The sequence below is a fragment of the Podarcis tiliguerta genome (assembly GCF_965153285.1).
Source record: "Podarcis tiliguerta genome assembly, chromosome: 3".
NCBI lineage: Eukaryota > Metazoa > Chordata > Lepidosauria > Squamata > Lacertidae > Podarcis > Podarcis tiliguerta.
In genome coordinates this window covers 6,474,657-6,501,753 of record NC_139536.1, presented here as the reverse complement: position 1 = coordinate 6,501,753, position 27,097 = coordinate 6,474,657, and the positions used below count along the sequence as shown (strand labels likewise).

The window sequence follows — 27,097 nt, the reverse complement described above, 5'->3', positions numbered from 1 at the left end:
GATGTTCATATGGGTGCAAACTGTGCAGGCTGCTCTTCCCATGGGCAGTAAAAAATGGCGGCTCCGATTTAAATGTCTGATCTAAGTCTGATCTGAGAGCCAGTGTGGTGTAGTGGTTAAGAGAGGTAGTCTCGTAATCTGGGGAACCGGGTTCGCGTCTCCGCTCCTCCACATGCAGCTGATGGGTGACCTTGGGCCAGTCACACTTCTTTGAAGTCTCTCAGCCCCACTCACCTCACAGAATGTTTGTTGTGGGGGAGGAAGGGAAAGGAGAATGTTAGCCGCTTTGAGACTCCTTAAAAAGGGAGTGAAAGGCGGGATATCAAATCCAAACTCTTCTTCTTCTAACTCTCGAAAATCTTAAGACAGCGCTGAGTAAGTGAGGATGAGACAGCAGTCTGCTGCTGCTGAAGGAACACAAATACGATTTGGCAACAAAAATTCCCACTTCATTCTGCACTCACCAGAACTTACCTGAAGTCCAAAAATAACGTTGACCGAAGCATCAGTCAAATCAGGACTTCCCATGCTGGACAATCCAAGTCTGTGAGACTCCACCATGGACTCACCAGCTGGCCTATGGATAACCATACTTTCACTCTCAGCCTCGATCTCCCCATCAGCATTATGGGGCATAATAATATTGACTTGCTATTACAGAAGGCTTTAATTTAATTCCCTCTCTTTTGCACAGATGAATCTCCACTGTGTAGACTCTCGGGAGGATTTTGCCAGGCCCCAAGGACTGCGAACTGTCCCTCTGGAGAGATTAGATGGGTCTCCTGTGGTCCTAATAAACGCTGCTGTAGGAGTAAGTGATGAGTTGGTTCCACTCACATGTGAATGTTTGCTCATTTTTAATCCTGATTTCCTGATCTACACTCTGCATCTGGAGGAAGCAGAAGCAGGGCTTTTCTTGTGCTAAAGGGAATAGTGGTCAATCACTTTATAAGTCAGGACATATTAACCCTATTTTTAGATTTAGTGCTGATGCAGCACTTCTAGGTTCTGCATCTTCTTTTAAGCATTAGAGCCTCGAGGTTTTCCTCTGTGTACAGGGACTTTTGATACCACAGATATTTCGTATGGGTACAAACTGTGCAGGCTGCACTTCCCATGGGCAGCAAAAACTGGTGGCTCTTATCTAACTTTCCAAAATGTTAAGACAACACTCAGTAAATGAGGATGAAGCGGCCGTCTGCTGCTGCTGAAAGAACGCATTTGTGATTTGGCAACAAAGAGTCCCACTTCATTCTGCACTCACCAGACCTCACCTGAAGTACCAAAATACATCACAATATCCAGTAGAACCGGAGCTAGAAACCTCATGGTTCCTAAGGACCTGAACCAGGGGAGGAATTCTTGAATGACAACAAGGTGATAGTTACAGGTAGGTAGCCTTGTTGGTCTGCTGTAGTCAAAAGAAAATAAAATAATTCCTTCCAGTAGCACCTTAGAGACCAACTAAGTTTATTAATGGTATGAGCTTTTGTGTGCATGCACACTTCTTCAGATACACACAATGGTGATACAGTGGTACCTCGGGTTAAGAACTTAATTAGTTCCAGAGGTCCGTCTTTAACCTGAAACTGTTCTTAACCTGAAGCACCGCTTTAGTTAATGGGGCCTCCCGCTGCTACCACGCCACCGAAGCACGATTTCTGTTCTCATCCTTGTTGAATTGTTTCTTTAAATGTAAAGGGTCATCATTGTTTCACCTGATGTGTATATCTTTAAGGGGCCAGAGCAAAATAACGAGATCCAGCTTTACAGCTGTGAAACATTGCAGATGCTGCTGAGTTGCATTGATTAAGCAGTGTCAGAAATTGGCTGTAGTATATAAGGAGCAGCACCTAGCTCTCCCATTACCCTGGGGGATGGGTTGGTGGTTGGGTTGGGTTTGTTTGTTAATTAATGTATTTAGTGTAAAAGGAGTTTTTGTTTTTGTAATTAAAGCCTTGTTTAAGTTATTTTTGAGTCCCTTTTTAATGCATGGTCTCCCCAGCAAGCTCTCTGCAGCGTTACTATACTGCAAAAACCCAACAATCCTGAAGCAAACTTCTTAACCTGAGGTACTATTTCTGGGTTAGCGGAGTCTGTAACCTGAAGCATATGGAACCTGAAGCATATGTAACCCAAGGTACCACTGTAGTTAATTCTGCCTTTTAGAAATACTGGATAAATGAATTGAAAAGCAACTGCAATCTGAGGCTGGAGATGAGAATCATAGAATCATAGAGTTGGAAGAGACCACAAGGGTCATCGAGTCCAACCCCCTGCCAAGCAGGAAACTCCATCAGAGCACTCCTGACATATGGTTGTCAAGCCTCTGCTTAAAGACCTCCAAAGAAGGAGACTCCACCACACTCCTTGGCAGCAAATTCCACTGTCGAACAGCTCTTACTGTCAGGAAGTTCTTCCTAATGTTTAGGTGGAATCTTCTTTCTTGTAGTTTGGATCCATTGCTCCGTGTCCGCTTCTCTGGAGCAGCAGAAAACAACCTTTCTCCCTCCTCTATGTGACATCCTTTTATATATTTGAACATGGGTATCATATCACCCCTTAACCTCCTCTTCTCCAGGCTAAACATGCCCAGCTCCCTTAGCCGTTCCTCATAAGAAATAATTTAATAGATCTATTCTAGCCTGTAGCCAGTTTTGAACCCACGTTTTAAAAAGGAAAACGACTGATTTGAGTGTCTCCTAAGTCAAGAGACTGGAAGGGTACAAGATTTGAAAGCTGTTTGTTTTGAGGAACATTGGAGGAGCTCAGCATGTTTAGCCTGGAGAAGAGAAGGTTATTTTGAGGGAGAGACATGATTGCAGCCTCTAAATATTTGCACGGCTGCAATGTGGAAGTTGTTCCAGAGGGCAGGACTAGAACCCAAGGGGTGGAAATGACAGAGAAGCAGGTTTTGAGGGACAATCTGTGAAGGATCTTGTTATTGAAGATCCTGCATTGAACAAGGGTTGGACTAGTTGATCTCCAGGTCATTTTTGGCTCTCCGCCCATCTGTTCACTCACTGAACATTCTGCTAACAAATCACATTTTAGTAGGATTATTTTCTTCTCCAAATCTTCTTTTCTTTTCTAAAAAAACTACACAAACTATTTTTTATTTAGGAAGGTTTATTTATTAATTCAATTTTTATCCTGCTCTTCTTCCCAAAGGAGACTTGGGAACAGATATCTCTATTCATATTAAACTATTTTTAATTATGTTATTTATTTGATTTATATACCACCCTTCATCAAAAGATCCCAGGGTGGTTCACGAGATAAACACAAAAGATAAAAGCACAGATCTATAAGGACAAAAAACTGAAAAGCGATTTTTGTTGCATGCCTTTTCTGATTATAAATCTAAGATCAGGGGCTGTTTTCTCTTCTTTTTTACAAACTGCTATCTGTAACTCCCAGTGAACCGTTTTTGTTTTTGTCATTTACTTTTGGCAAAAGAGATAAAAATACAGTAGATAAATAAGGTCCCTCTAAATACACCCATTCTGTCAAAAAATGATGTAATTGACCAGAGCTTCAGTCAAATCAGGACCTTCCTCTCCATGCCTGTCCATCTAAATCAGTGACCATCTTGCTGTCCAGGACAAGGTGTCTGTTGGGTTCTGTGCTATAGTAAGGCTAGGGAAAATTGGGGCAAGAGGAGACAGGGTACAGGCTGCCCTCTGAGAAATACAGCTCTAAAGCTGCTCCATCAAGGAACAAGCTGAATTGGGGGCTTTATGTTGTAGCAGTAGCAGCTGAATAGAAAAACAGTGTGGTGCAGTGGTTAGAGTGCTGGGGAGGACTTGGCAGATCAGAAGCTCACCTTGGGCCAGTCACTGCTTCTCAACCTAATGTACATAACAGGGTGCTTATGAAGATAAAATGGAGCCAAGAGAATTATATCCACGGCATGGAGCTCCTTGGAAGAAAGGTGCAATATAAATATCAGAATAAAAGATAAAATAATAGTTAGCACCAACTTTCCTGCAAGATGCTGTGTCAATTTGAGGGTCCGGCCTTTGTCATCACCTCCTACATCAATGGAGTGTGGGATCCTCATGTCTCCCTAGGTCTTTGTGTGGTGGAGTCCTCAAAGTCAGCGGCTGCCAGTGGCCCATCCTGACATCCAGGATGGGTCAGAGGATGTCAGCACTGATGTTCCTCTGAGATCTCTTCTGGGGCTGGGCCTGCATGTCCTCTTCATTTCTGCTACAGATTCCTTAAATGTTCCATTGAGTCCTTCCAACACTACAGTTCTATGATCCTCCCTCATCTCCTGAAGGTGAGCAATCTGACTCCAGGCTCCTGAAAGTACAATTGATTACAGATTTCCTTCTTTCTTTTATTCAGGACAATAATCAATGTAAGAGGAAATGGGGGGTTCTGCCAGGAGGAACTCACCAAACGCTGCCCATCTGGTCTAACTCTTCCTGCTTACTGTGGCTTCAATGCACAATGCTGTGCCCTTGAATGACATCAGTGAGCAGCCCACATCCATGGTTGAGAATGTCTGATGGCTACGCTGATTCTTCTGGATCTTTGCTTGTGGAAGTGGGCCTGATCAATCGATTTGTGAAAGCAGACAATGAAATAAAGATCAGTCTGTTCATATGATCATCTAATTAAAAGCATATTTAACTGCAATTGAGAAATTGTATATATTTTATTTTTTAAAAAAAGCATCTATGGCTTAATATGACACAACTCCAGTGGAAGTGCATCATATCTGCCCAAGATCCATCTTGACAGGAGTCCTCATCCCAGAGTCCCAGGAGCAGATAACTGCAGCCATTGCTTTTCATGCACCCAGGCAGTGCTTGGGTTTCGTTGCCAAGTTGGTTATGTGAACACGGGTGGCATAGGCTGAACTCAACCCAGACTGGAGCCATGACCTAACTGAAGCTGATTATTAAGGAGCCACTGCTTTGTGGGTGCGTGTGGGTGTATGATGGGGAGATAGTTTCAGTGGCTCCCATGAGTGGGCTCACCTCATCCCAATGCTCCTTATAATTTAATCACCATCTTCCTTGGGTTCCACCCACACAGAATAAATCAGGGATTGTAGGAAATGCAATTCGTGTATGATGGGAATTGTAGTCCAACAGTGATCAGAGAGTCACAGGGAGACTGCATATCCATCAGCAGTCGTGATTCGACCTAGACATCCCAGAATTACAGAAGTTATCCCACCGTCTGATAGGATGTTAAATGTATGTTTCAACATCTCTTTGGCTCTGCAACACTGTAAGTAAAGATAACCGTCTTGTTTCATCCAAAGAAGACTTCGGCCTTAGAGCACTTTCCCTTCAGCAGAGATCTCGGAGAAAATTTTAGGCATGAGGTTCCCTTACCTGAACTTTGTTCTGGTCTTTGCAATTGCAGTTGAACTGAACAGTCCAACCAAAAGAGGTTGCATCAAACTGCATTACAGTCAAGCTCTTACCCAAAATCCCACTTCCTTTTTATCCATGTGCTGTGAATTTGGCAGCAGCTTTTGTGAGATGACAGGAAACCTATTAACTGATATGGAAAGAAAACAGCATGAGAAAGGTTGTTCAGGTAAAACTTAGGAAGCTCTCCAAGATGAATAAATTGCATAGGCAATTTATTTTGACACAACAACACTATAAGTAAAGAGAACCTTCTTTTTCCATCCAAACTCCACTTCCTTCTGCCTTAGAGCACCTTCCCTTTGGTAGAGATCTCAGAGGAAACTCCAGCCCTGAAATTCCTCTACCTGAGCTTTGCTCTGGTCTTCATCCTCTTCCCCGTTGTTGCAAGTAAGAGAGCAGTTCAAGCTCAGTGGAGGAGCATCTGCTACAAATGCAGAAGGTCTCAGATTCAATCCCAGCTATTTCCCTGGATGGAAACCCTGAAGAACTGCTGCCTTTCAGTGTAGACGACACGGCGGAGACTGTTGTGACTTTTAGAAATATGACTTATTCACACATTTACAAACTGAGCCTCTCCTAGAGTCTTCACACCTCCTTCCCAAAGCCTAGTTAGCACTGTCCCAGATGTAGGAAGAAGATGGGAGAGCCGTAGGACCCTGCCGGAGCCCTCACACCTCCTTCCCAATGCCTGGTGCCCTGCTTACCCAAAGCAAGCACTTAGAATCATAGCATTGTAGAGTCGGTCATCTATTCCAACCCCCTGAAAGGCTTTGGGTAGGAGGTGGGAAGATGCCCCTTGGCTTGGCGACCTGTGTATGGGAACCGGTCACATTGCCCTAAATCTGCCTCTGGACTCAGCTACATTAGTTTTAAATGCAATATAACACTGGGACACCAGATGGTGCTGTAGAGTTCCATTTTCATCAACTTGATTTCCCATTACACATTTTCTTGAATCCTGAGCACAATAGCAGGAATTTCAGTGAAGTTGGGACACAGGCAAACCTGTTTTGCTCCATTGTTCCGTTACATCATAATGATAAAAATAATAATGATAATAATTTCGTTATTTGGACACCACTCACCTTACTGGATTGCCACAGCCATTCTGGGTGGCTTCCAGCATATACAGAAACATATTGAAGCATCAACACCTCTTAACTGCTGCCAGAGTCCTCTTCCAAAATCCAGGGAAGAAATGAGAACAACAACCATGAGGGAATGAATAACTAAAATCTGGGCCGTACATGGTGAGAATAAGAGAGGGCAGACAAGGAAATGTCTTTGCCAAGAAATAAAGTCTTTTTAGAAGGTACTGAAGTAAGAAAGCATTGGAGAGTATAAAGCCATTTTTGTTACTTGGAACCTTTCAATATTATTATTATTATTATTATTATTATTATTATTATTATTAGTGTTTGGAATTCATATGGAAATGTGGTCCTATTCTTTAATTCTAGATGTGCTGGTCCCGTGGGTTACCCGAGAGGCAAGGTCCAAGTCTGGTCCGTGGTCAAAGGTGCAATGTGGAGGCAGTCCGTAGAAGCTGAAGCTGGGTGCAGGGCAGGGAGTCGGGTGAAGTCAGGAACAGGCTTGCAAGCAGGGAGCCAGGGCTGGTCAGGAGCTCTGGCAGGAAAGCAGGACAGGGTACAGGGAGGAACTAGGAACCAACAATGTTGCTCCCGCAACTTGGGACTGGGGCTGGCCGGCTTTTATCTGCCCCCAGGCGTAGGGCGGCCCCGATCCTCTGGTGACTCGCCTCTCCTGGCCTGGAGGCGAGCACTCCTCCTGCAGGAACTTAGTTCCCTCTGCCTCTCTGCCCTGAGCCTCTGCAGCTCAGGAGAGGCTGGAGGATTACCAGACCCAGAGGCAACCTCAGCTTCCTCTGACGGGGCCGAGAGTGGAGCACCTGCAGGCAATGGGTCCTCCATCACCTCAGGAGCCAGAGCAGACTCAGCTGATGCCTGCACCTGAGGATCCAGCACAGGTGAGGACCCTTCAAGCTCATGCCCCAGCCCCGGCTCAGCTGGTTCTGGAGGTGGGGAATCCTGTGCAGGCTGGGATCCCTCAGGTTGAGCATCCGAGTCCGAATAACAGGCCATCACACTAGATATATTTTTCTACTTGTATTTTATTTTGATTGGCATCTGTGATTATACATTGTCTTGTTATTGTCAGGCTGCTGCCAGCAATTCCCAGCTGGTTGCCAGGAACACACAAACACAAGGAAATGTTTCTTACCGTCCTTTTATAATTCAGTAATTACAGAGAGAGGCTACAGAACCCAGCATCTTGGATAATGGCGTTGTCCCGAGTGAATCTCCACCCTCTACCCCCGTCTCTCCCACGTCCTCATTCATCACTTCTACAGGTGCTGCTACCTGCCCTCTGTCTTTGAGCTCTTTGCTCTCTGACTTTCAAGGCTCAACAGGTTCTGGGAGAGAGGGGGTCAGGAATGCTTTCTAAAGACATTGTGTCCATCAGCTGTTGCCCCCCTAGTGCTTCCTCGCCTCATCTCCCATTACTTCCCAATTTCACCCCCCCATGTGCCTCTGAGCTGTGACCTCCCTCAAGGCCCTGTTGTAAATCTAAACTGTCTTCCACTTCCACCTCCCTGGAAGGGTCAAGCTGGGGAGGCCGTCTCCACCATTCCTCCTCTGCCCAGTCCCTGACAGTTATGAATTAATGTGTATGAAAGAAAGTTGAAAAGAATGAAGGATCCAGATGATGATTGAACCTGGGATCTTGATCACTAGGCAGCAATAGCCCTTCCTGGTTCTTCGGTTCCTCCCAACCCCCACTCCCTGGAACCTCTCTGAGTCCCTTCACAGACATTCCCACCCCTCAAAAAAAAAATCTGAGTCCTACTCAGAGTAGACCCATGGAAAGAAATAAACCTAATGCAGCCATGTCCATTAACCTCAATAGCACTAAATGCCACCCTCAATTATTTGTGGTCACCCACAAGGCAATGGCTCCTTAAAAATCAGCTTCAATTCAGTCATGCTTTCAGTCTGGGTTGAGTTCAGCCTGTCCCACCCATGTTCCCATAACCTGTGTGCATGAAAAGCACTGGCTTCAATTATCTGTTCCTGAGACTACTTGATGAGGATTTCAATCAAGAGGGATTTTCAGCAGATAAGATGTTCTTTCATTGGAGGTGGGTCATATTTAGCAGTAGACTTTTTTAAAAAAAAAATCACACACACAAAAAAACTTTCAATTTCAACTTTGCGAAATTATTTTGTGTTTATTCATCTGAGCAGACTGATATTTATTTCATTGCCTGCTTTCACAAATGAACTGATCAGGCCCACTTCCACAAGCAAAGATCCAGAAGAATTGTTGTAACCATTGGACGTTCACACACACGGATGTGGGCTGCTCACTGGTGTCACTCGGGGGCACAGCATTTTGCATTGATGCCACAGTTAGCCGGAAGAGTTTTACGAGACGGACAGGGTTCATTGAGTCCCACTTGGCAGAACCCTCCCAGTCTATTGCACTGGGGTGTTGTCGGTGGTTTGTCTGCAACAAAGAAACAATGAAATCTATCACTGATGGCCCTAAAGTCAGGTTCCTCACCTTCAGAAGATGTGTAGAATTGTAGAGTTTGAAGGGTTCGAAATAACATCTAGTCCTACCCCAGTGTCCCTATTTTCCAAGGATATCCCTGATTTAAACAAGCTGTCCTAGTTTCTGATTTGATCCTGGAATATCCCACTTTTCCTTAGGACGTCCCTATTTTCATTGGAGAAATGTTGGAGGGTATGGAGTTATCCAGCACCCAAGTTTTCTGAAGTTTTTATAATATTTAATGTTTTATTATGTGCGTGTATGTGTATATATATATATATATATATATATATATATATATATACCTTTCCACCGGAGCGATACCTATTTATCTACTTGCACTTTGAAGTGCCTTTGAACTGCTAGGTTGGCAGGAGCAGGGACCGAGCAACAGGAGCTCACACCGTCGTGGGGATTCGAACCGCCGACCCTCCGATCGGCAAGCCCTAGGCTCTGTGGTTGAGACCACAGTGCCACCCGCTCGCATAGACCAGTTTAAAAAGTCCAGGACACCAATTTTCATGGCCTTCTAGTGACTATGGTGGGTCATTTGCCAGAATTAATGTATTTAGCATTAACTCTGGAAGTCTGTACTCAATTCTGATGAAACTAAGCCTCCTGGAGAAAAATACATATCAGAAGGCTCAGTTTGGTCACTAGATGCAGAACCTAGAACTGCAGCTTGAGAACCGAATCATACTTTGTATTACTAAGAATTGGGTTAGTATGTCCTGAGAATAGTATCAGCTACTCTGATTTATAAAGTGACTGATCACTGTTTCCTTTAGCACAAGCAAAGCCTTGCTTCTGCCTCCTCCAACGAAGATCTAGATCAGGAAATCAGAATGAAAAAGCAGGATTAAAAATGAACAAACATTCCCCCTTGTTAGCATGACCAACTCGTTGGGTTTCACTTACTCTTGCAGCAGTTTCCATTAATGCCACACATGGCTGGAATATAACCATAGGGACATTTCACAGTTAGTGGCACCTGGCAATATCCTCCCCGTTCTTCGCAGGTTTGGGCAGGTTGACCTGTCAAAAGAGAGGGACGTAAATTGTCATTATTTGAAAAGACTTCTTGTACAAAAAAAGGGGGGGGACAATAATTGGTTGACAACATTTTGTTTTGAGCATTGGAATAGCACTGTCAAGTATGAGACCCAGGCTGATTTGGTGGTTAGCGTGTCAGACTAGGGCCTGGGAGACAAAGGTTCAAATCTTCACTCAGACATAAAGCTCACTGGGTGGCCTTGTCACTCACAGCCTGATCTAAGTCACAGGGTTTATTCAAGGAAGGGGCTGGGCCCCCCAAAAAAGTTTGGCAGCGGCCATGAGCACACGCATGTCATGTGGCCCTGGACCACCTCAGTCATGGTGGCAAGGCAACATGCCAAACTGATTCTATACATCTTGTTAGGGAATTATTCTGCCAGAAACAAGTAGAAGGTTCCAGAAGGTTCCAGACCTTTCCTTTATATATGGGAGTGGCACTCTGAGCTTAATTAGAATCAGCTGGACGTGCCAATAAAAAGAAGACCACTCAGATTCGGTTTTGCAGTTGCCTGACGGCAGATGTTTGTCCATAGAGTGCTGCCTGTAAAAGCTGCTGATGGACTGTTCCTGTAATTTACAATGTACTGGAGATAAGAGTGGCTTTGTCTGAAAGTGCGCTGTTAATTGCTGGGTTTTTTTAACAATTGGAAAATATTCTTTGCTATCGTAATGCTTGTACCCGGTCTGGGAATACAATCTCTTTACCAAGACTTCACAGAGTTTAGTGAGTCATCTTTCAAACAACTTTTTGTTATTGTCCACAGCTTCCGGGGAGAAGATTACTCTGCTAAACAATTGAAAAAGGTTTTACCTACACTAAGGGTACCAGACGTCCCCGTTTCCCGGGGACAGTCCCCGGATTTACACATCAGTCCCCATACAAAATCCATTGAAGTTGAAAAGTGTCCCTGGATTCATTGAAAGAAATTGGGTAACCTTATGTAAAGAAAAAGAAGGTGCTTTGTATCATATGTGGTGGGAATGTAAAGAAGTTGAAAAAATCTGGGAGATGATATATAATGAGTTGGAAAAGATGTTTAAAATGACATTTGTAAAAAAAATCAGAAGCATTTTTGTTAGGGATTTTAGGACGAGATCTGCCAAGAAAAACAAAGAACTTATTTATGTATGCGACAACAGCGGCAAGAGTCTTGTTAGCACAAAGATGGAAGAATGAGGAAATCCCAACGAAAAAACAATGGCAAGAAAAACTGATGAGCCATGCGGAACTGGCAAAGTTGGCATATAATCTACGTGAGAAGGACAACAGTGACTTCAAGGAAGAATGGGAACTTTTTACACACTACTTAAGAAGACAACAAAATGATTTGGACTCCTTGGCAGGCTTTGAGTAAACATCCACAAATTTATTAGTAGAACATATGATGGATACGGTAATGATATGCACAATTCTACGATATGCAGAGAAAAATATGTATAAACAAATCAGAGACGGGAACTGAGGGAAGTCTCTGGGGGGGTGGGAGAGGGAGGGAGGGGAGGGAACAAAAAGGGGGGATGTAATTGGTTATGTTGATTGATAATTTGTGTTGTTAAGATTTTTCAATAAAAATATATTTTTATAAAAAGGAAAAAAAATCTGGTAACCTTAACCTACACTCAAGTATCTGTGCAGAGAAAGTGTGTGGACGGTAACCTTTTAGATCTGTCCACAGGGGCATAGTCTCTTTGAAAGTGATTTCTTCTGGAATCTCCTCTGTAGTACTGCTGATAGGAGCACATTCAGTCCCGCTAGGATGTATGCCCTGCGTTGATCTGGGTGAGTCAGGTGGCAGAGATAATGCAGACAACTCTCCCTCTCTGTCTTCTGCCTGCAGCCTGCGTATTCTTCAGCTCACATCCAACTGTGCTGGCTACTGCCTTTCTCGCAACCAGCCAGGTGAGGAGGGGGAAAGGCACACCCATTTGCCCCGTAGAACACCATCACTTCTTTGGTTATACTCATTGGGTCTTTAGGTGGCAGCTATGATGGTCATTCTCTCACAAAGAAGATTGTCTGGCTAGTTCAACAATGAAATCCTCCATTAGATTTCTACCCTTGCTGAATCCAGCAATCAGAAAGGACTTGGGCATCATGTGCACTAACCCCTCCAAACTCACAACAATATATCTGTATCTGAAGAAGTGTGCATGCACACAAAAGCTTATACCCAGAACAAACTTAGATGGTCCCTAAGGTGCTATTTCAATTGTGTCAGACCAACACTGCCTGAACAACATAAATGACCACGATGGAACCTGGGGTGGGCCTCAGTCTGTAAAGTTGCTGCTTTCACAAAAGTCATCTATTCAAATACAGTTTTATTATGAAATGTGTTCCTTCTTTACCACCCCTATTTCAGTAGCCACACGGGATAGGAAGCTCTCTTATACACAGTCACACTAGTTCAGAATTGTCTACACTGAGAAGGCAGCAGATCTCCAGGGGTTCTGGCAGGGGGAAAACCCAGCACGTTGCAGAAACACCTGCAGTTGAACCTGAGACCTTCTGCATTTGCAGCAGAGTCTCCCCCACCTGAGCTTGAACTGCTCTCTTACCTGCAACAACGTGGAAGAGGATGAAGACCAGAGCAAAGCTCAGGTAGAGGAACCTCATGGCTGGATTTGTCTCTCAGATCTTTGCCCAAGGGAAGACGCTCCAAGGCAGAAGGAAGTTGAGTTTGGATGGAACAAGTAGGTTCTCTTTATTTATAGTGTTGCAGTGCAACATCAAAGAGATGTTGAAACATACATTTGCTCATCTGGGTGGAGAAAGCTGCAAACAGGTTTTTCCAGTAACTCAGCATCTGAACCCTCCAGCCCCTTTTCTCTTAACTCATCCTAAGCTATTTATTTCGTAAGATTAAATAAATTTCCTAAGATTTACCCGCAGAACCACCTTTCTCAATATGTTCACACTCTGTCCTGTGCTCCAGGCCCTGCTGTTTTATTTCCATAACAATTAGCAGATTTCCTGTAATCTCAACTTCACAACACCTAAATGGAAGTGAAATAGTTTTGCTGTAATGCAGTTTGATGCAACCTCTTGTGGTTGGACTGCACTTGCAATACCTACCAAGAAAGGAACTTTTCACTGTGCTTTTCTCCTGATCTGCACATTTTGTGCTTGTTTTTGTGATGCACAAGGTTTTATGTACACTTTCCCCATCATGCGGTTTTTAAAGAAAAATAAAATAGTGATTTTATTCCATCATCCATAAGAAGATTTCATCATCACTGAAATATTGCCAGATCTGACTCTCAGTTCTGAAGGTACATTGTGGCTTTTAGAAATATGATTTATTCACCTGTTTACATCTTAAGTCTTTATGGAGGGGGTCCAGAACTTACAGCATGGCCCATAAAAAAGGTGATCAATGCAGCACTCACTATAGAACACAATTAAAAACTGCATTCAAATAAACATGGTCTTTGCTTGTTTGAGTCCGTATCTATTGGTGTTACGACCACAGCAAACTATGGCAAGTTCTTAAAGAAATGGGTGTGCCTGATCACCTCATCTCTCTCCTGAGAAATCTCTATGTGGGACAAGAAGCTACACCTAGAACTGGATATGGAACAACTGATTGATTCAAAATTGGGAAAGGAGTATGACAAGGCTGTATATTATCTCCCTGCTTATTTAATTTATATGCAAAATTTATCATGCAAAAGGCTGGGCTGGATGAATCCATAGCCGGAATTAAGATTGCTGGAAGAAATATCAACAACCTCAGATATGCAGATGACACAACCTTGATGGCAGAAAGTGAGGAGGAGGTAAAGAACCTTTTAATGAGGGTGAAAGAGGAGAGCGCAAAATATGGTCTGAAGCTCAACAACAAAAAAAGAAGATCAGGGCCACTGGGCCCATCACCTCCTGACAAACAGAAGGGGGAGAAATGGAGGCAGTGAGAGATTTTACTTTCTTGGGCTCCATTATCACTGCAGATGGAGACAGCAGTCACGAAATTAAAAGACACCTGCTTCTTGGGAGAAAAGCAATGACAAACCTAGACAGCATCCTAAAAAGCCAAGACATTGCCTTGCCAACAAAGGCCCGTGTCGTTAAAGTTATGGTTTTCCCCATAGTGATGTATGGAAGTGAGAGCTGGACCATAAAGAAGGCTGATCACCGAAGAATTGATGCTTTTGAATTATGGTGCTGGAGGAGACTCTTGAGAGTCCCATCGGCTGCAAGAAGATCAAACCTCTCCATTCTGAAGGAAATCAGCCCTGAGTGCTCACTGGAAGGACAGATCGTGAAGCTGAGGCTCCAATACTTTGGCCACCTCATGAGAAGAGAAGACTCCCTGGAAAAGACCCTGATGTTGGGAAAGATGGAGGGCACAAGGAGAAGGGGACGACAGAGGATGAGATGGTTGGACAGTGTTCTCGAAGCTAGCAACATGAGTTTGACCAAATTGCGGGAGGCAGTGGAGGACAGGAGTGCCTGGTGTGCTCTGGTCCATGGGGTCATGAAGAGGTGGACACAACTAAATGACTAAACAACAACAAACAACAGCAAGGTTGGCCAAGGCTGGCAATGCTCAATGGCAAAGGTTTTCCTTTGCTTGTTCTGCAAAGGCTCTTCATCCCCTCCCTCTGTGAACTAAAGAGCATAGGAAGTGCTTTGCTGCATCAAGCCAAGGGCCCATCCAGCATCCAGCTGTATTATTTTTACCACTTGACTGGAAGCCGCCCAGAGTGGCTGGGGAAACTCAGCCAGATGGGCGTGGTATAAATAAATTATTATTATTATTATTATTATTATTATTATTATTATTATGCTGTGCATTTGGCCAGCCAGACCCACAAGCAGGATACATGTACAGGAGCCCTCTCCCCTCCTGCAACTTCCAGTAATGGGGATTGAGAAGCATCGCTGTCTCCAGCTGTGGAGGCAGAGCAAAGCCATCATGGCTGCTAGCCATTGGTAGTCCTCCTCCTCCACCCTCTTTTAAAGCCATCCCAGCTGGTGGCCATCACTGGCAGGGAGTTCCACAGTTTGACCATGAGCTGTGGAGTAAGTCTTTTCATTTCTCTGTCCTGAAACTTCCAGCGTTTATTGGATGTCCACAAGTTCTAATGGTTGCCATCAATTTGAGTTGAATTAATTTTAATGAAATGATTTTATAATGTTGTATTATTTTATTGTTGTTAGCCGCCCTGAGGGAGGAATATTAATTTAAAAATTTATTATTATTATTATTATTATTATTATTAATAATAATAATAATAATAATAATATTCTAGCCTTATGAGCGAGATGGACTAACTTCCCTTTATCCACCTTCTCCACAGATAGAGGGTCCTCGTTGACCCACAAAGCAATCCCATCACAGCTCGTCCTGCCCCGTCCCAATTCTTCCCCTCATCTAGAGAACTACGACCCAGGATGCAAAGACACACTCACATGCTTTGATATCACACACCCCACCCTCACTTACTCTTGCAGCAGATTCCATTAATGCCACAGTTGGCTGGAATATATCCATAGGGACATTTCCAGGTAGAGCCAGTGTGGTGTAGTGGTTAAGAGCCGTAGTCTCGTAATCTGGTGAACCGGGTTCGCTTCCCCGCTCCTCCACATGCAGCTGCTGGGTGACCTTGGGCCAGTCACACTTCCTTGAAGTTTCTCAGCCCCACTCACCTCACAGAGTGTTTGTTGTGGGGGAGGAAGGGAAAGGAGATTGTTCGCCGCTTTGAAACTCCTTAGGGGAGTGATAAAGCGGGGTATCAAATCCAAACTCTTCTTCTTCTTCTTAGTGGCACCTGGCAATATCCTCCCTGTTCTCCGCAGCTTGGTTGCCCTGTCAAAAGAGAGGGACGTAAATTGTCATGATTTGAAAAGACTTCTTGTGCAAAAAAAAAAAAAAAGGACATTAATTGGACTGACAACATTTTGTTTTGAGCATTGGAACAGCATTTTCAAGAATGCGACCCAGGCTAATGTAGTGGTTAGCGTGTCAAACTGAGGTCTGGGTTCAAATCGTCACTCCCTGGGTGGCCTTGGGCCAGTCACTCACTCTCAGCCTGATCTACCTCACAGGATTTCTTCAAGGAAGGGACTGGGCCCCCAAAATAAGTTCTGCGTGGCCATGTGCACACACCTTAGTGATGTCACGTGTCCTGGGGGCCCCTCCCTCGGTCGTGGGGGGGGGCAAGGCAGCATGCCAAAACTGATTCTATATGATCTGTCCACAGGGGCATAGTCTTTCTGAAAGGGATATTTTCTGGAATCTCCTCTGTAGTACTGCTGATAGGAGCAATCAAGTCCTTTCTGATTGCTGGATATATCAGTTATCTGAAGAAGTGTGCATGCACACGAAAGCTTATACCCAGAACAAACTTAGTTGGTCTCTAAGGCGCTACTGGACAATTGTTTAGTTTTTTATTTATTTATTTCGACTGTGTCACACCAACACGGCTACCTACCTGAACAATATAAATGACCACGATGGAACCTGGAGTGTGCCTCAATCTGTAGCCTGAACGTTGCTGCTTTCGCAAAAGTCATTTATTCAAATTCAGTTTTATTATGAAATGCGTTCCTTCTTTACCACCCCTATTTCGGCAGCCACACAGGATAGGATGCTCTCTTACACGCAGTCACACTAGTTCAGAATTGTCTACACTGAGAGGCAGCAGATCTCCAGGGTCTCTGGCAGGGGGAAAACCCAGCACTTTGCAGAAACGCCTGCGATTGAACCTGAGACCTTCTTCATTGCAGCAGATGCTACCCTCCACCCTGAGCTTGAGCTGTCTTCTTACCTGCAACAATGTGGAAGAGGATGAAGACCAGAACAAAGCTCAGGTAGAGGAACCTCATGGCTGGAGTTGTCTCTCAGATCTTTGCCCAAGGGAAGATGCTCTAAGGCAGAAGGAAGTTGAGTTTGGATGGATCAAGGAGGTTCTCTTTACTTATAGTGTTTACTTATAGGTATTTCCAGCAACTGTCAGCATCTGAACCCTACAGGCTCCTTTTCTCTTAACTCATCCTAGAGCATTTATTTATCTTTATATTTATTTACCCGCAGAACCACCTTTCTCATATGTTCACAATCTGTCCTGTGCTCCAGGCCATGCTGTTTTATTTCCATAACAATTAACAGATTTCCTGTAATCTCATGATTACATCTTCACAGCACCTACGTAAATGGAAAGTGGAATGTGACTTAAGAGCTTTTCTGTAATGCAGTCTGATGCAAACTCTTGTGCTTGGACTGTTCAGTTCAAGTGCAATCGCAATATCTACCAAGAAAGAAACTTTTCAGTGTGCTTTTCTCCTGATCTGCACATTTTTAGATGCATTTTAATATGCTTGTTTTGATGAGGCTCAAGGTTTTATGTACACTTTCTCCATTATGCGGTTTTTTAAGAAAAACAAAATAGTGATTTTATTCCATCATCCATAAGAAGATTTCACCATCACTAAAATCTTGCCAAATCTGACCCTCAGTTCCAAGGCTCTGAATGGACAGAAATCACTAACGCTCCACAATCATTGCTTTACAAAACATCTGGGCGACACCAAGCTGTCAAAGGCTGCTTGATCAAGTCCATATTCTGGTCATCCTTTCCTCCTAAGCCAAGAACATCCTCACACCCTAACCCTTTCTTCATAAAAGAGGTTAGTGTCATGACCAAATTGCTTCTTATCACCTGTACATTATGCAATCAAGCAGACAAACCACATTTTTCTACATCTTAATGGATGTTCCTTGTTCACTTGTCTTGAGAAGCCTTGGTCCCAGGGGCAGTGCCTAAACGAACAATGTGATCTGTGATTAAAAGGTTGTGAAAACGATAGCTGCATTACTATGAGGCAAGGTCAGATGGCCATCTGTCAGAGATTCTTTGGGGGTTTTTTTCAATTTTCATTTATTTAATTATGCTTTTCACTAATTTTATACATTTCACTTATTTTACAATCCTTTTGACATTTCAAAATTTGACTTCCTTCCCGCTCTTTCTGCGGTTCCTTAAATTTATTTTTAATATCTTCTGCATACCCAAATTAACCAAATTTGCTCACTTATTTCATCTTCTTTAAATATATAAAGGTAAAGGGACCCCTGACCATTAGGTCCAGTCGTGACCGACTCTGGGGTTGCAGCGCTCATCTCGCTTTTTTGGCCGAGGGAGCCGGAGTTTGTCCACAGACAGCTTCCGGGTCATGTGGCGAACCAGAGCAGCACATGGAAATGCCATTTACCTTCCCGCCGGAGCGGTACCTATTTATCTACTTGCACTTTGACGTGCTTTCGAACTGCTAGGTTGGCAGGAGCAGGGACTGAGCAACCGGAGCTCACTCCGTCGCAGGGATTCGAACCGCCGACCTTCTGATCGGCAAGTCCTAGGCTCTGTGGTTTAACCCACAGCGCCACCCGCATCCCTTTTTAAATATATACTCAGTGCTTTCTTCTGGGGGTACGCAGGCATCTGCATACACCTAAACATTTTGTGAATCTAAGTTTGGCCTCATTGAGGGGCAGTATTTCAATATGAGTAGGAAAATGAGAGTAGCCTTAGACATTTTTAAAGAAAAAAGCACTCCTTATACTCTTATAAAACTGCAGGTTATTACAGTAATCCTGCCAATGCTTTTCTCTGTTTATAATTTATCTGTAAATATTCAGTAAACCATTTCTATTCTTTCATATAAAATGTTATCTTGATTTCTTATTCTTCCGGGATTATTTAGTTGTGTTTCCTGCTTTGCAGGGGGTTGGACTAGATGACCTTCCAACTCTATAATTATATGATTCTAAAGTGAGTTGTCCATCTTAGGCAGCAGGCAATTGCAGAGGAGAAAGGAAGTCCTGACCATCCTGAACAGGATGAGAAAGATTGTTCTGCAGATAAATCTTGGGATGGTCTGCAAGATGAATAAATTGCCTAGGATGAGTTAAGAAAAAATGGGCCTGGATAGTTCAAATACTGACAATTGCAGGAAATACCTGTTTGCAGCATTTCCCACTCAGATGCTCAAATGTGTGTTTCAGCATCTTTTTGGAACAACAACACTATAAGTAAAGAGAACCTCCTTGTTCCATCCAAACTCGACTTCCTTCTGCCTTAGAGCATCTTCCCTTGGGCAAAGATCTGAGAGACAACTCCAGCCATGAGGTTCCTTTACCTGAGCTTTGCTCTGGTCTTCATCTTCTTCCACGTTGTTGCAGGTAAGAGGGCACAGGGAGGGAGCATCTGCTGCAAATGCAGAAGGTCTCAGGTTGAGTCCCAAGTATTTCCCTGGTCGGCAACGCTAAAGACCTTCTGCCTGTCAGTGTAGACAGCTGTGAGTTTGATGGAACAACAGTCTGACTTCGCAGCTTCCTATCCTATCCTGCTGCTTAAAAAGGGGTGGGGAGGAAAGTATTTAAAAACCTATTTAATAATGAATTTGAATTTGAATACATGACTTTTGCAAAAGCAGCAATGTTCAGGATGCAGCCTTAGTGACCAGGAAAGTTCCATGGTGATCATTTATATTGCTTGGAAAAAGTTTGGAAAGTTAGTGTCCATGATCCCCAAGTCCTTCCTAATTCCAGAGGTCCTGGATCTATGAAGAGTAAAAATCTGATGAAGGATTCCATTGTAGACCTAACCCAGCAAGTTTCTTTGTTAAAGAGTGCCACAGTTGCCACCTCAGGACCCCATAAGTATAGCCAATGAAGAGATGGTGCCCACTGGGCAAATGGGTGCGCCTTACCCCCTCCTCATCTGGCTGGGAGTCGGGAAAGACCATAGCCATCACAGTTGGGTGTGAGCTGAGCAAGACACATTGGCAACACTACAGGGGAGAATCCAGAAAATACCATTCTCAGAGAGGGCACAAATGGCAAGGTATTTCTGAAGCTTAGAACAGCAGTATTTCTGATTAGCAGATATTGAAAACAAAAGGGGAAACTTCAGTAGAATGGAATCAAGTCTGACTCAGTCACCAGTTATGTGGGTCTGTGGGTGCATTATCTGCTAATTTTTCTCGCTAGGTAGAGTTGTATGTGAACTATTAGGAGGAACTTGCCAATTCCCAGCAAATAAAAAATGTGCCATTGGAGAAATTCCCGGGGTCTCCTGTGGCAGGAACGAAACCTGCTGCTGGGGTAAGTGATATCCATTGAGTTGTTTTCTTTTCGTAAAAGAGATAAATATGCAGTAAATAAATATATATAAATAAATAGGTAAAGGTAAAGGACCACTGACAGTTAAGTCCAGTCGCGAACAACTCTGGGATTGGGTGCTCAGCTCGCTTTACTGGCCGAGGGAGCACTCGTCTGTCTGCAGACAGTATTTCCAGGTCATGTGGCCAGCATGACTAAGCCGATTCTGGCAAAACCAGAGCAGCGCACAGAAACGCTGTTTACCTTCCTGCTGCAGCAGTACCTATTTATCTACTTGCACTTTGACATGCTTTTGAACTGCTAGGTTGGCAGAAGCTGAGACCGAGCAAAGGGAGCTCAACCCATCGTGGGGATTCGAACTGCGACCTTCCGATCAGCAAGCCCAAGAAGCTCGGTGGTTTACACCACAGCACGACCCGCATCCCCATATATAAACAAGATCCCTCCCAAATCAAGCATTCTATGTAAAATTGATGATGTCAGTCAAATCAGGACTTCCCATGCCTGACAAACCAAATCTGTAAAACTCCACCATGAGCTCACCAGCTGGCCTTGGGTACACCAGGCTTTCACTCTCAGCCTCGATCTCCCCATCGGTATCATGGGATATAATAATACTGACTTGCTGTTACAGAAGGCTTTGAATATTTATTTACTCATTGGAGCTCAAGGTGCCTTCTGTGGTTTTTCCTAATTTAATCCTCACAACAACTCCTCTGCTCTTCTGGTCAATATCCTTCTCGAATGCCAAATCCTCGTTTTTTAATTAATAATTGCATTTTTAGCAAGGATATTCTTGGAGTTGCAGAACCCCATAGACATTTCCTAATTAAGAAATTCCTTTTCTGGAAATATTTACCAGTTATATGACCTGGAATTCTAATCCCACTATAGCTTATTCTGGGAATAATGTTCGTTTGAGAGTATTAACCCTTCCGCATAACGGCAGGTTAAATGACTCCCCTCTATTAATATGAAAAGAAAACTCCTGGATTACTTTGTTTGAATTACATGCTACTAATTCGGTAATATCCATTGATATGATTATACCTAAATATCTAATTGACCATATGCAAATATGGATCTGATAGTTCTTAGCTGAATAAAGTCACTGTTACTTATATGAAGCAATACCAACTTTACCCAATTTATAGAATATCTTGAGTAGGGCTAGCATTGGCTGTCCTCCAATGTCTCTGTGCACCAGGAACCATAACAGAAGATCTGGAAATAAATTTGGCAAACGGTTGGTTCAGCTGTTTCTGGAATCCAGCTTTCTGTTCTGTTCAGTTGAAATCTACTCGGAGTCGAGTGTGGATTTCATGCTCTTTATTCAGCTCATAGTAGTGAGGAATGAAAGTTCCCCCAAAATATCTGCTTTATATACATTATTTACACAATGGGCCCCACGTGATTGGCTAATTCCGGAATTCTCCTGTAGGTCAATCAGGTTGTGGATTCACTTCCATCTGGAGCTGGATTGAGTGGCCCCTGTGGACCAATCATACTGCTGCATTCTGAATCCTATTGTTCTAGGACCAATCAGACTGCTACCTTTTGGATCCTATTCAACTCAGTACATAACATCAGTGTTTCTAAACTATGACAAACCCAAGGCTTGCCCAGTTTACTGGAATTTCTGCCAGACAACCAAGCCTTAGCACAGGGAACATGGATGGATTGTTAGATAACAAAATTTCAGACCCTCCAACATTCTGCTAGTTAAACTTGGGATGTGCTTCTTTCAGTGCCATACTCCCAGGCAAATGAGCTGGGGCTTCCCATCTTCAGCCCCCTGTTGTTGTTGTCTCCTCTTCCTCCAGTGTGGGCAGCATTGGGCAGAGGAGGCATGGCTAATGGGTAAAGTGGGGGCAGCCTGACTTGCATCACCAGCAGCTCCCCCTCCTCCTCTGCTTCCACGGACTAAAGTGCAGCTGCCTTTTTTTTTGCCAAAGACATTTGTATTTGGGTGCTGAGCTCTCACAAGAGCCAGCTGACTGGCGAGGGAGCTCAGCACAAAAACCGGGATGTCCAATCAGAAACTGGGATAGCTTCTGTAATTCCAGGATGTCCCAGTTGAATCAGAACTGTTGATGGATAAACAATCTTGACTTGACATTAGGCATAGTGGACCTGTGACCCTCCGATTGTTGCTGGACTACAATTCCCATCATCCATGAACTGCAATTCCCACAAGCCCTGGTTTATTCTGCTTGGGTTGAAGCCAAAGGGAGAGGGGGAGGAAATTATAAGCACATGAGGATGAGCTGAGCGCACTCAAGGTAGCCACCGACACTACCTCCCCGCCCCCCCCAAATATCCCCTCCTCAGTCCATTTCAGCGCCCGCTGCCCCAACCTGGTTTCCTAACATAAACAGTGGTTCCTTCATTGGGAGAGGCGAGGTTACAGGGAAGCAGGCAGAGGGCCTTTTAGATAGTGGTGACAAAGGCACAAGCGTGGTATTGTTCAAAACCTGGGAGACATGGGCTCATGGGAGAAAACGATGTACATTGCCTTGAATTCTTTGGGGAAAGGTGGGATAGAAATGTCTAAACAAATAAATTGAAAGTTGCATGGATATGTGTTCCTATGTGTTGAACTTTAAATTTTCTTTTCTGCTTCTATTTTATTTTATACTTGGCTATGTTATGAATTAATGTATGTAAATTAAAGTTGAAAAGAAAGACCCAGATCAATGATTGAATCTGGGATCTTGATCACTAGGCAGCAATAGCCCTTCCCGACTCTTCAGTCCCACCTCCCCCTGACACCTCCCTGAGTTCCTTCTTTCATTCTCAAAATTCCAGAAAACACCCCTTCAGAAAATTCCGAGTCCCAGTAAGAGTACACCCATAGAAATCAATAAACCTGATGTGTATTCAGCAGAATTAAATACCACTCTCAGTGACCTATCGGCACCCACAAGGCAGTGGCTCCTTAATAATCAGCTCCACTTAGGTTATGGCTCCAGTCTGGGTTGAGTTCAGCCTATCCCACCCACGTTCAAATAACCAACTGGATGAGAAACCCAAGCACTGCCTGGGTGCATGGAAAGCACTGGCTGCAGTTATCTCCTCCTGGGACTCGGGGATGAGAACTTCAGTCAAAAGGGCTCTTGGGCAGATATGATGCACTTCCACCGGAGGAGGGTCATATTTAGTCATAGATGCTTTTTTAAAAAATGAAAAAAATACAATTTCGAATTTGCAGGTTAATATGTGTTTAATTAGATGATCATCTGAACAGACTGGTCTTTGTTTCATTGCTTGCTTCACAAATGGATTGATCAGGCCCACTTCCACAAGCAAAGATCCAGAAGAATCAGCGTAGCCATCAGACATTCTCAACCATGGATGTGGGCTGCTCACTGATGTCATTCAAGGGCACAGCATTGTGCATTGAAACCACAGTAAGCAGGAAGAGTTAGACCTGATGGGCAGCGTTTGGTGAGTTCCTCCTGGCAGAACCCCCCATTTCCTCTTACATTGATTATTGTCCTGAATAAAAGAAAGAAGGAAATCTGTAATCGATTGCACTTTCAGGAGCCTGGTGTCACCTTCAGGAGATAAGATTTATAGTGCTGGAAAGACTCAAAGGAACATTTAAGCCCACCCTGCAATTCAGGAATCTGTAGCAGAAAGGAAGAGGACATGCAGGCCCAGCCCCGGAAGAGCTCTCAGAGGAGCATCACTGCTGACATCCCCTGGCCCATCCTTGATGTCAGGATGGGCCACTGGCAGCCGCTGACTTTGAGGACTCCACCACTCGAAAACGCAGGGAGACCTGAGGATCCCACACTCCATTGATGTAGGAGGTGATGACAAAGGCTGAAACCTCAAATTGACACCGCATCTTGCAGGAAAGGTGGTGCTAACTGTTATTTTATATTTTATTCTGATATTTATATTGCACCTTTCTTCCAAGGAACTCAATGGCACATATAATTCTCTCATCTCCATTTTATCTTCATAAGCACCCTGCTAAGTAGATTAGGTTGAGAAGCAGTGACTGGCCCAAGGTGAGCTTCTTGGCCAAGTGGGGACTAGAACCCTGATCTGCCAGGTCCTCCTCCAGCACTCTAACTCCTACACCACATTGTTTCTCTATTCGGCTGCTGCTGCTACAACATAACCCCCCAATTCAGCTTGTTCCTTGATGGAGCAGCTTTAGAGCTGTATTCCTCAGAGGGCAGCCTGCACCTTGTCTCCTCTTGCCCCAATTTTTCCTAGACTTACTATAGCACAGAACCCAACAGACACCTTGTCCTAGACAGAAGTATGGTCAGTGATTTAGGTGGACAGGCATGGAGAGGAAAGTCCTGATTTGACTGAAGCTCTGGTCAATTACATGATTTTTTGACAGAATGGGTGTATTTAGAGGGACCTTAAGAGGCTCCTTGTTTATCTACTGTAGGAGGGACCTTATTTATCTATTGTATTTTGATCTCTTTTGCAAAAAATAAACAACAAAAACAAAGTAACAGTTCACCCGGAGTTACAGATAGCAATTTGTAAAAAGAAGAGAAAACAGCCCCTGGTCTGAAATTTATAATCAGAAAAGGCATGCAACAAAAATCGCTTTTCAATTTTTTGTCCTTATAGATCTGTGCTTTTATCTTTTGTGTTTATCTCGTGAACCACCCTGGGATCTTTTGATGAAGGGTGGTATATAAATCAAATAAATAACATAATTAAAAAGAGTTTAATATGAATAGTTCTATATGAAGTGATTAGAGATATCTGTTCCCAAGTCTCCTTTGGGAAGAAGAGCAGGATAAAAATGAAGTAATAAATTAACCTTCCTAAATAAAAATTAGTTTGTGTGGTTTTTTAGAAAAGAAAAGAAGATTTGGAGAAGAAAATAATCCTACTAAAATGTGATTTATTAGCAGAAAGTTCAGTGAGTGAACAGCTGGATGGAGAGCCAAAAATGACCTGGAGATCAACTAGTCCAACCCTTGTTCAATGCAGGATCTTCAATAACAAGATCCTTCACAGATTGTCCCTCAAAACCTGCTTCTCTGTCATTTCCACCCCTTTGGTTCTAGTCCTGGCCTATGGAACAACTTCCACATTGCAGCCACATTAACCTTCTCTTCTCCAGGCTAAACATGCTGAGCTCCTCCAATGTTCTTCAAAACAAACAGCTTTCAAATCTTTCAAAGGCAGAATTAACTACAGTGGTACCTTGGGTTACATATGCTTCAGCTTCCATATGCTTCAGGTTACAGACTCCGCTAACCCAGAAATAGTACCTCAGGTTAAGAACTTTGCTTCAGGATGAGAACAGAAATCGTGCTTTGGTGGCGTGATAGCAGCGGGAGGCCCCATTAACTAAAGTGGTGCTTCAGGTTAAGAACAGTTTCAGGGTAAGAACGGACCTCTGGAACTAATTAAGTTCTTAACCCGAGGTACCACTGTATCACCATTGTGTGTATCTGAAGAAGTGTGCATGCACACAAAAGCTCATACCATTAACAAACTTAGTTGGTCTCTAAGGTGCTACAGGAAGGATTTTTTAAATTTTCTTTTGACTATGGCAGACCAACATGGCTACCTACTTGTAACTATAACCATTGTTGGCATTCAAGAATTCCTCCCCTGGTTCAGGTCCTTAGGGACCACGAGGTTTCTAGCTCCGGTTCTACTGGATATTGTGATGTATTTTTATACTTCAGGTGAGGTCTGGTGAGTGCAGAATGAAGTGGGACTCTTTGTTGCCAAATCACATATGCGTTCTTTCAGCAGCAGCAGACGGCCGGTTCATCCTCATTTACTGAGTGTTGTCTTAACATTTTGGAAAGTTAGATCAGAGCCGCCAGTTTTTACTGCCCATGGGAAGTGCAGCCTGCACAGTTTGTACCCATATGAAATATCTGTGGTATCAAAATTCCCTGTGCACAGAGGAAAACCTTGAGGCTCTAATGCTTAAAAGAAGATGCAGAATCTAGAAGTGCTGCATCAAAACTGAATCCAAATTTAGACATCTAAAAATAGGGTTAATATGTCCTGATTTATAAAGTGACTAACCAATATTCCCTTTAGCACAAGAAAAGCCCTGCTTCTGCTTCCTCCAGTGAAGATGCAGAGTGTAGATCAGGAAATCAGGATTAAAAATGAGCAAACATTCACATGTGAGTGGGACCAACTCATTGGTATCACTTACTCCTACAGCAGCGTGCATTAGGGCCACAGACATTTCTAATCTCTCCAGAGGGACAGTTCAAAGTCCTTGGGGCCTGGCAAAATCCTCCCGAGAGTCTACACACTGGAGGTTCATCTGTGCAAAAGAGAAGGAATTTAATTAAAGCCTTCTGTAACAGCACGTCAGTATTATTATGTCCCATAATGCTGATGGGGAGATTGAGGCTGAGAGTGAAAGTATGGTTATCCATAGGCCAGCTGGTGAGTTCATGGTGGAGTCTCACAGACTTGGATTGTCCAGCATGGGAAGTCCTGATTTCACTGATGCTCCGGTCAACATTATATTTGTACTTCAGGTGAGTTCTGGTGAGTGCAGAATGAAGTGGGAATTTTTGTTGCCAAGTCATATTTGTGTTCCTTCAGCAGCAGCAGACTGCAGTCTCATCCTCACTTACTCAGCGCTGTCTTAAGATTTTCGAGAGTTAGAGGAAGAAGAGTTTGGATTTGATATCCCGCCTTTCACTCCCTTTTTAAGGAGTCTCAAAGCGGCTAACTTTCTCCTTTCCCTTCCTCCCCCACAACAAACATTCTGTGAGGTGAGTGGGGTTGAGAGACTTCAAAGAAGTGTGACTAGCCCAAGGTCACCCAGCAGCTGCATGTGGAGGAGTGGGGAAGCGAACCCGGTTCCCCAGATTACGAGACTACCGCACTTAACCACTTTACCACACTGGCTCTCAGATCAGACTTAGATCAGACACTTAGATCAGAGCCGCCATTTTTTACTGCCCATGGGAAGAG

At 43.7% G+C, this 27,097-nt stretch overlaps 2 protein-coding genes and 1 long non-coding RNA gene across 5 annotated transcripts in view; 1 reads left to right on the top strand and 2 right to left on the bottom strand.

Moving 5' to 3' along the window:
• Positions 1 to 20,544, top strand: part of LOC310674015 — a 41,892-nt gene extending 21,348 nt beyond the window's left edge. Inside the window, exons 3-4 of one of the 2 annotated variants that reach the window (XR_014509315.1) lie at positions 695 to 815; positions 4,354 to 4,632. This is a non-coding gene — a long non-coding RNA (uncharacterized lncRNA). Of the gene's footprint in view, positions 1 to 694; positions 816 to 4,353; positions 4,633 to 20,459 lie in introns of those variants that run through there. The other variant, XR_014509314.1, reaches the window with a different exon arrangement.
• The window catches only part of BLK (BLK proto-oncogene, Src family tyrosine kinase), an 819,573-nt gene that overhangs the window by 409,258 nt on the left and 383,218 nt on the right, over positions 1 to 27,097 (bottom strand). The gene's annotated exons all lie outside the window — the stretch shown is intronic.
• LOC310673968 (uncharacterized protein) lies at positions 8,627 to 16,927 on the bottom strand. Of its 2 annotated transcripts, none has more exons than XM_083432831.1 (3): positions 16,803 to 16,927; positions 9,891 to 10,007; positions 8,627 to 8,924 (listed from the first exon to the last, which is right to left on the bottom strand). In XM_083432831.1, the coding sequence occupies exons 1-3, from the start codon at positions 16,858 to 16,860 to the stop codon at positions 8,791 to 8,793; spliced, it is 309 nt and encodes a 102-aa protein (XP_083288957.1). In that variant the 5' UTR covers positions 16,861 to 16,927; the 3' UTR covers positions 8,627 to 8,790. The 2 variants fall into 2 exon arrangements, with proteins under 2 accessions (XP_083288957.1, XP_083288956.1); XM_083432830.1 differs by lacking the exon at positions 16,803 to 16,927 and adding an exon at positions 12,588 to 12,732.

Excerpts from the sequence above, each read along its gene's own strand:
- LOC310673968 (XM_083432831.1), bottom strand. The coding sequence starts at position 16,860 with ATGAGGTTCCTCTACCTGAGCTTTGTTCTGGTCTTCATCCTCTTCCAC. Across the intron at positions 10,008-16,802 it reads CCTCTTCCACATTGTTGCAG|GTCAACCTGCCCAAACCTGC; the intron begins GTAAGAAGACAG and ends CTCTTTTGACAG. Across the intron at positions 8,925-9,890 it reads TAATGGAAACTGCTGCAAGA|ACAAACCACCGACAACACCC; the intron begins GTAAGTGAAACC and ends TCTTTGTTGCAG.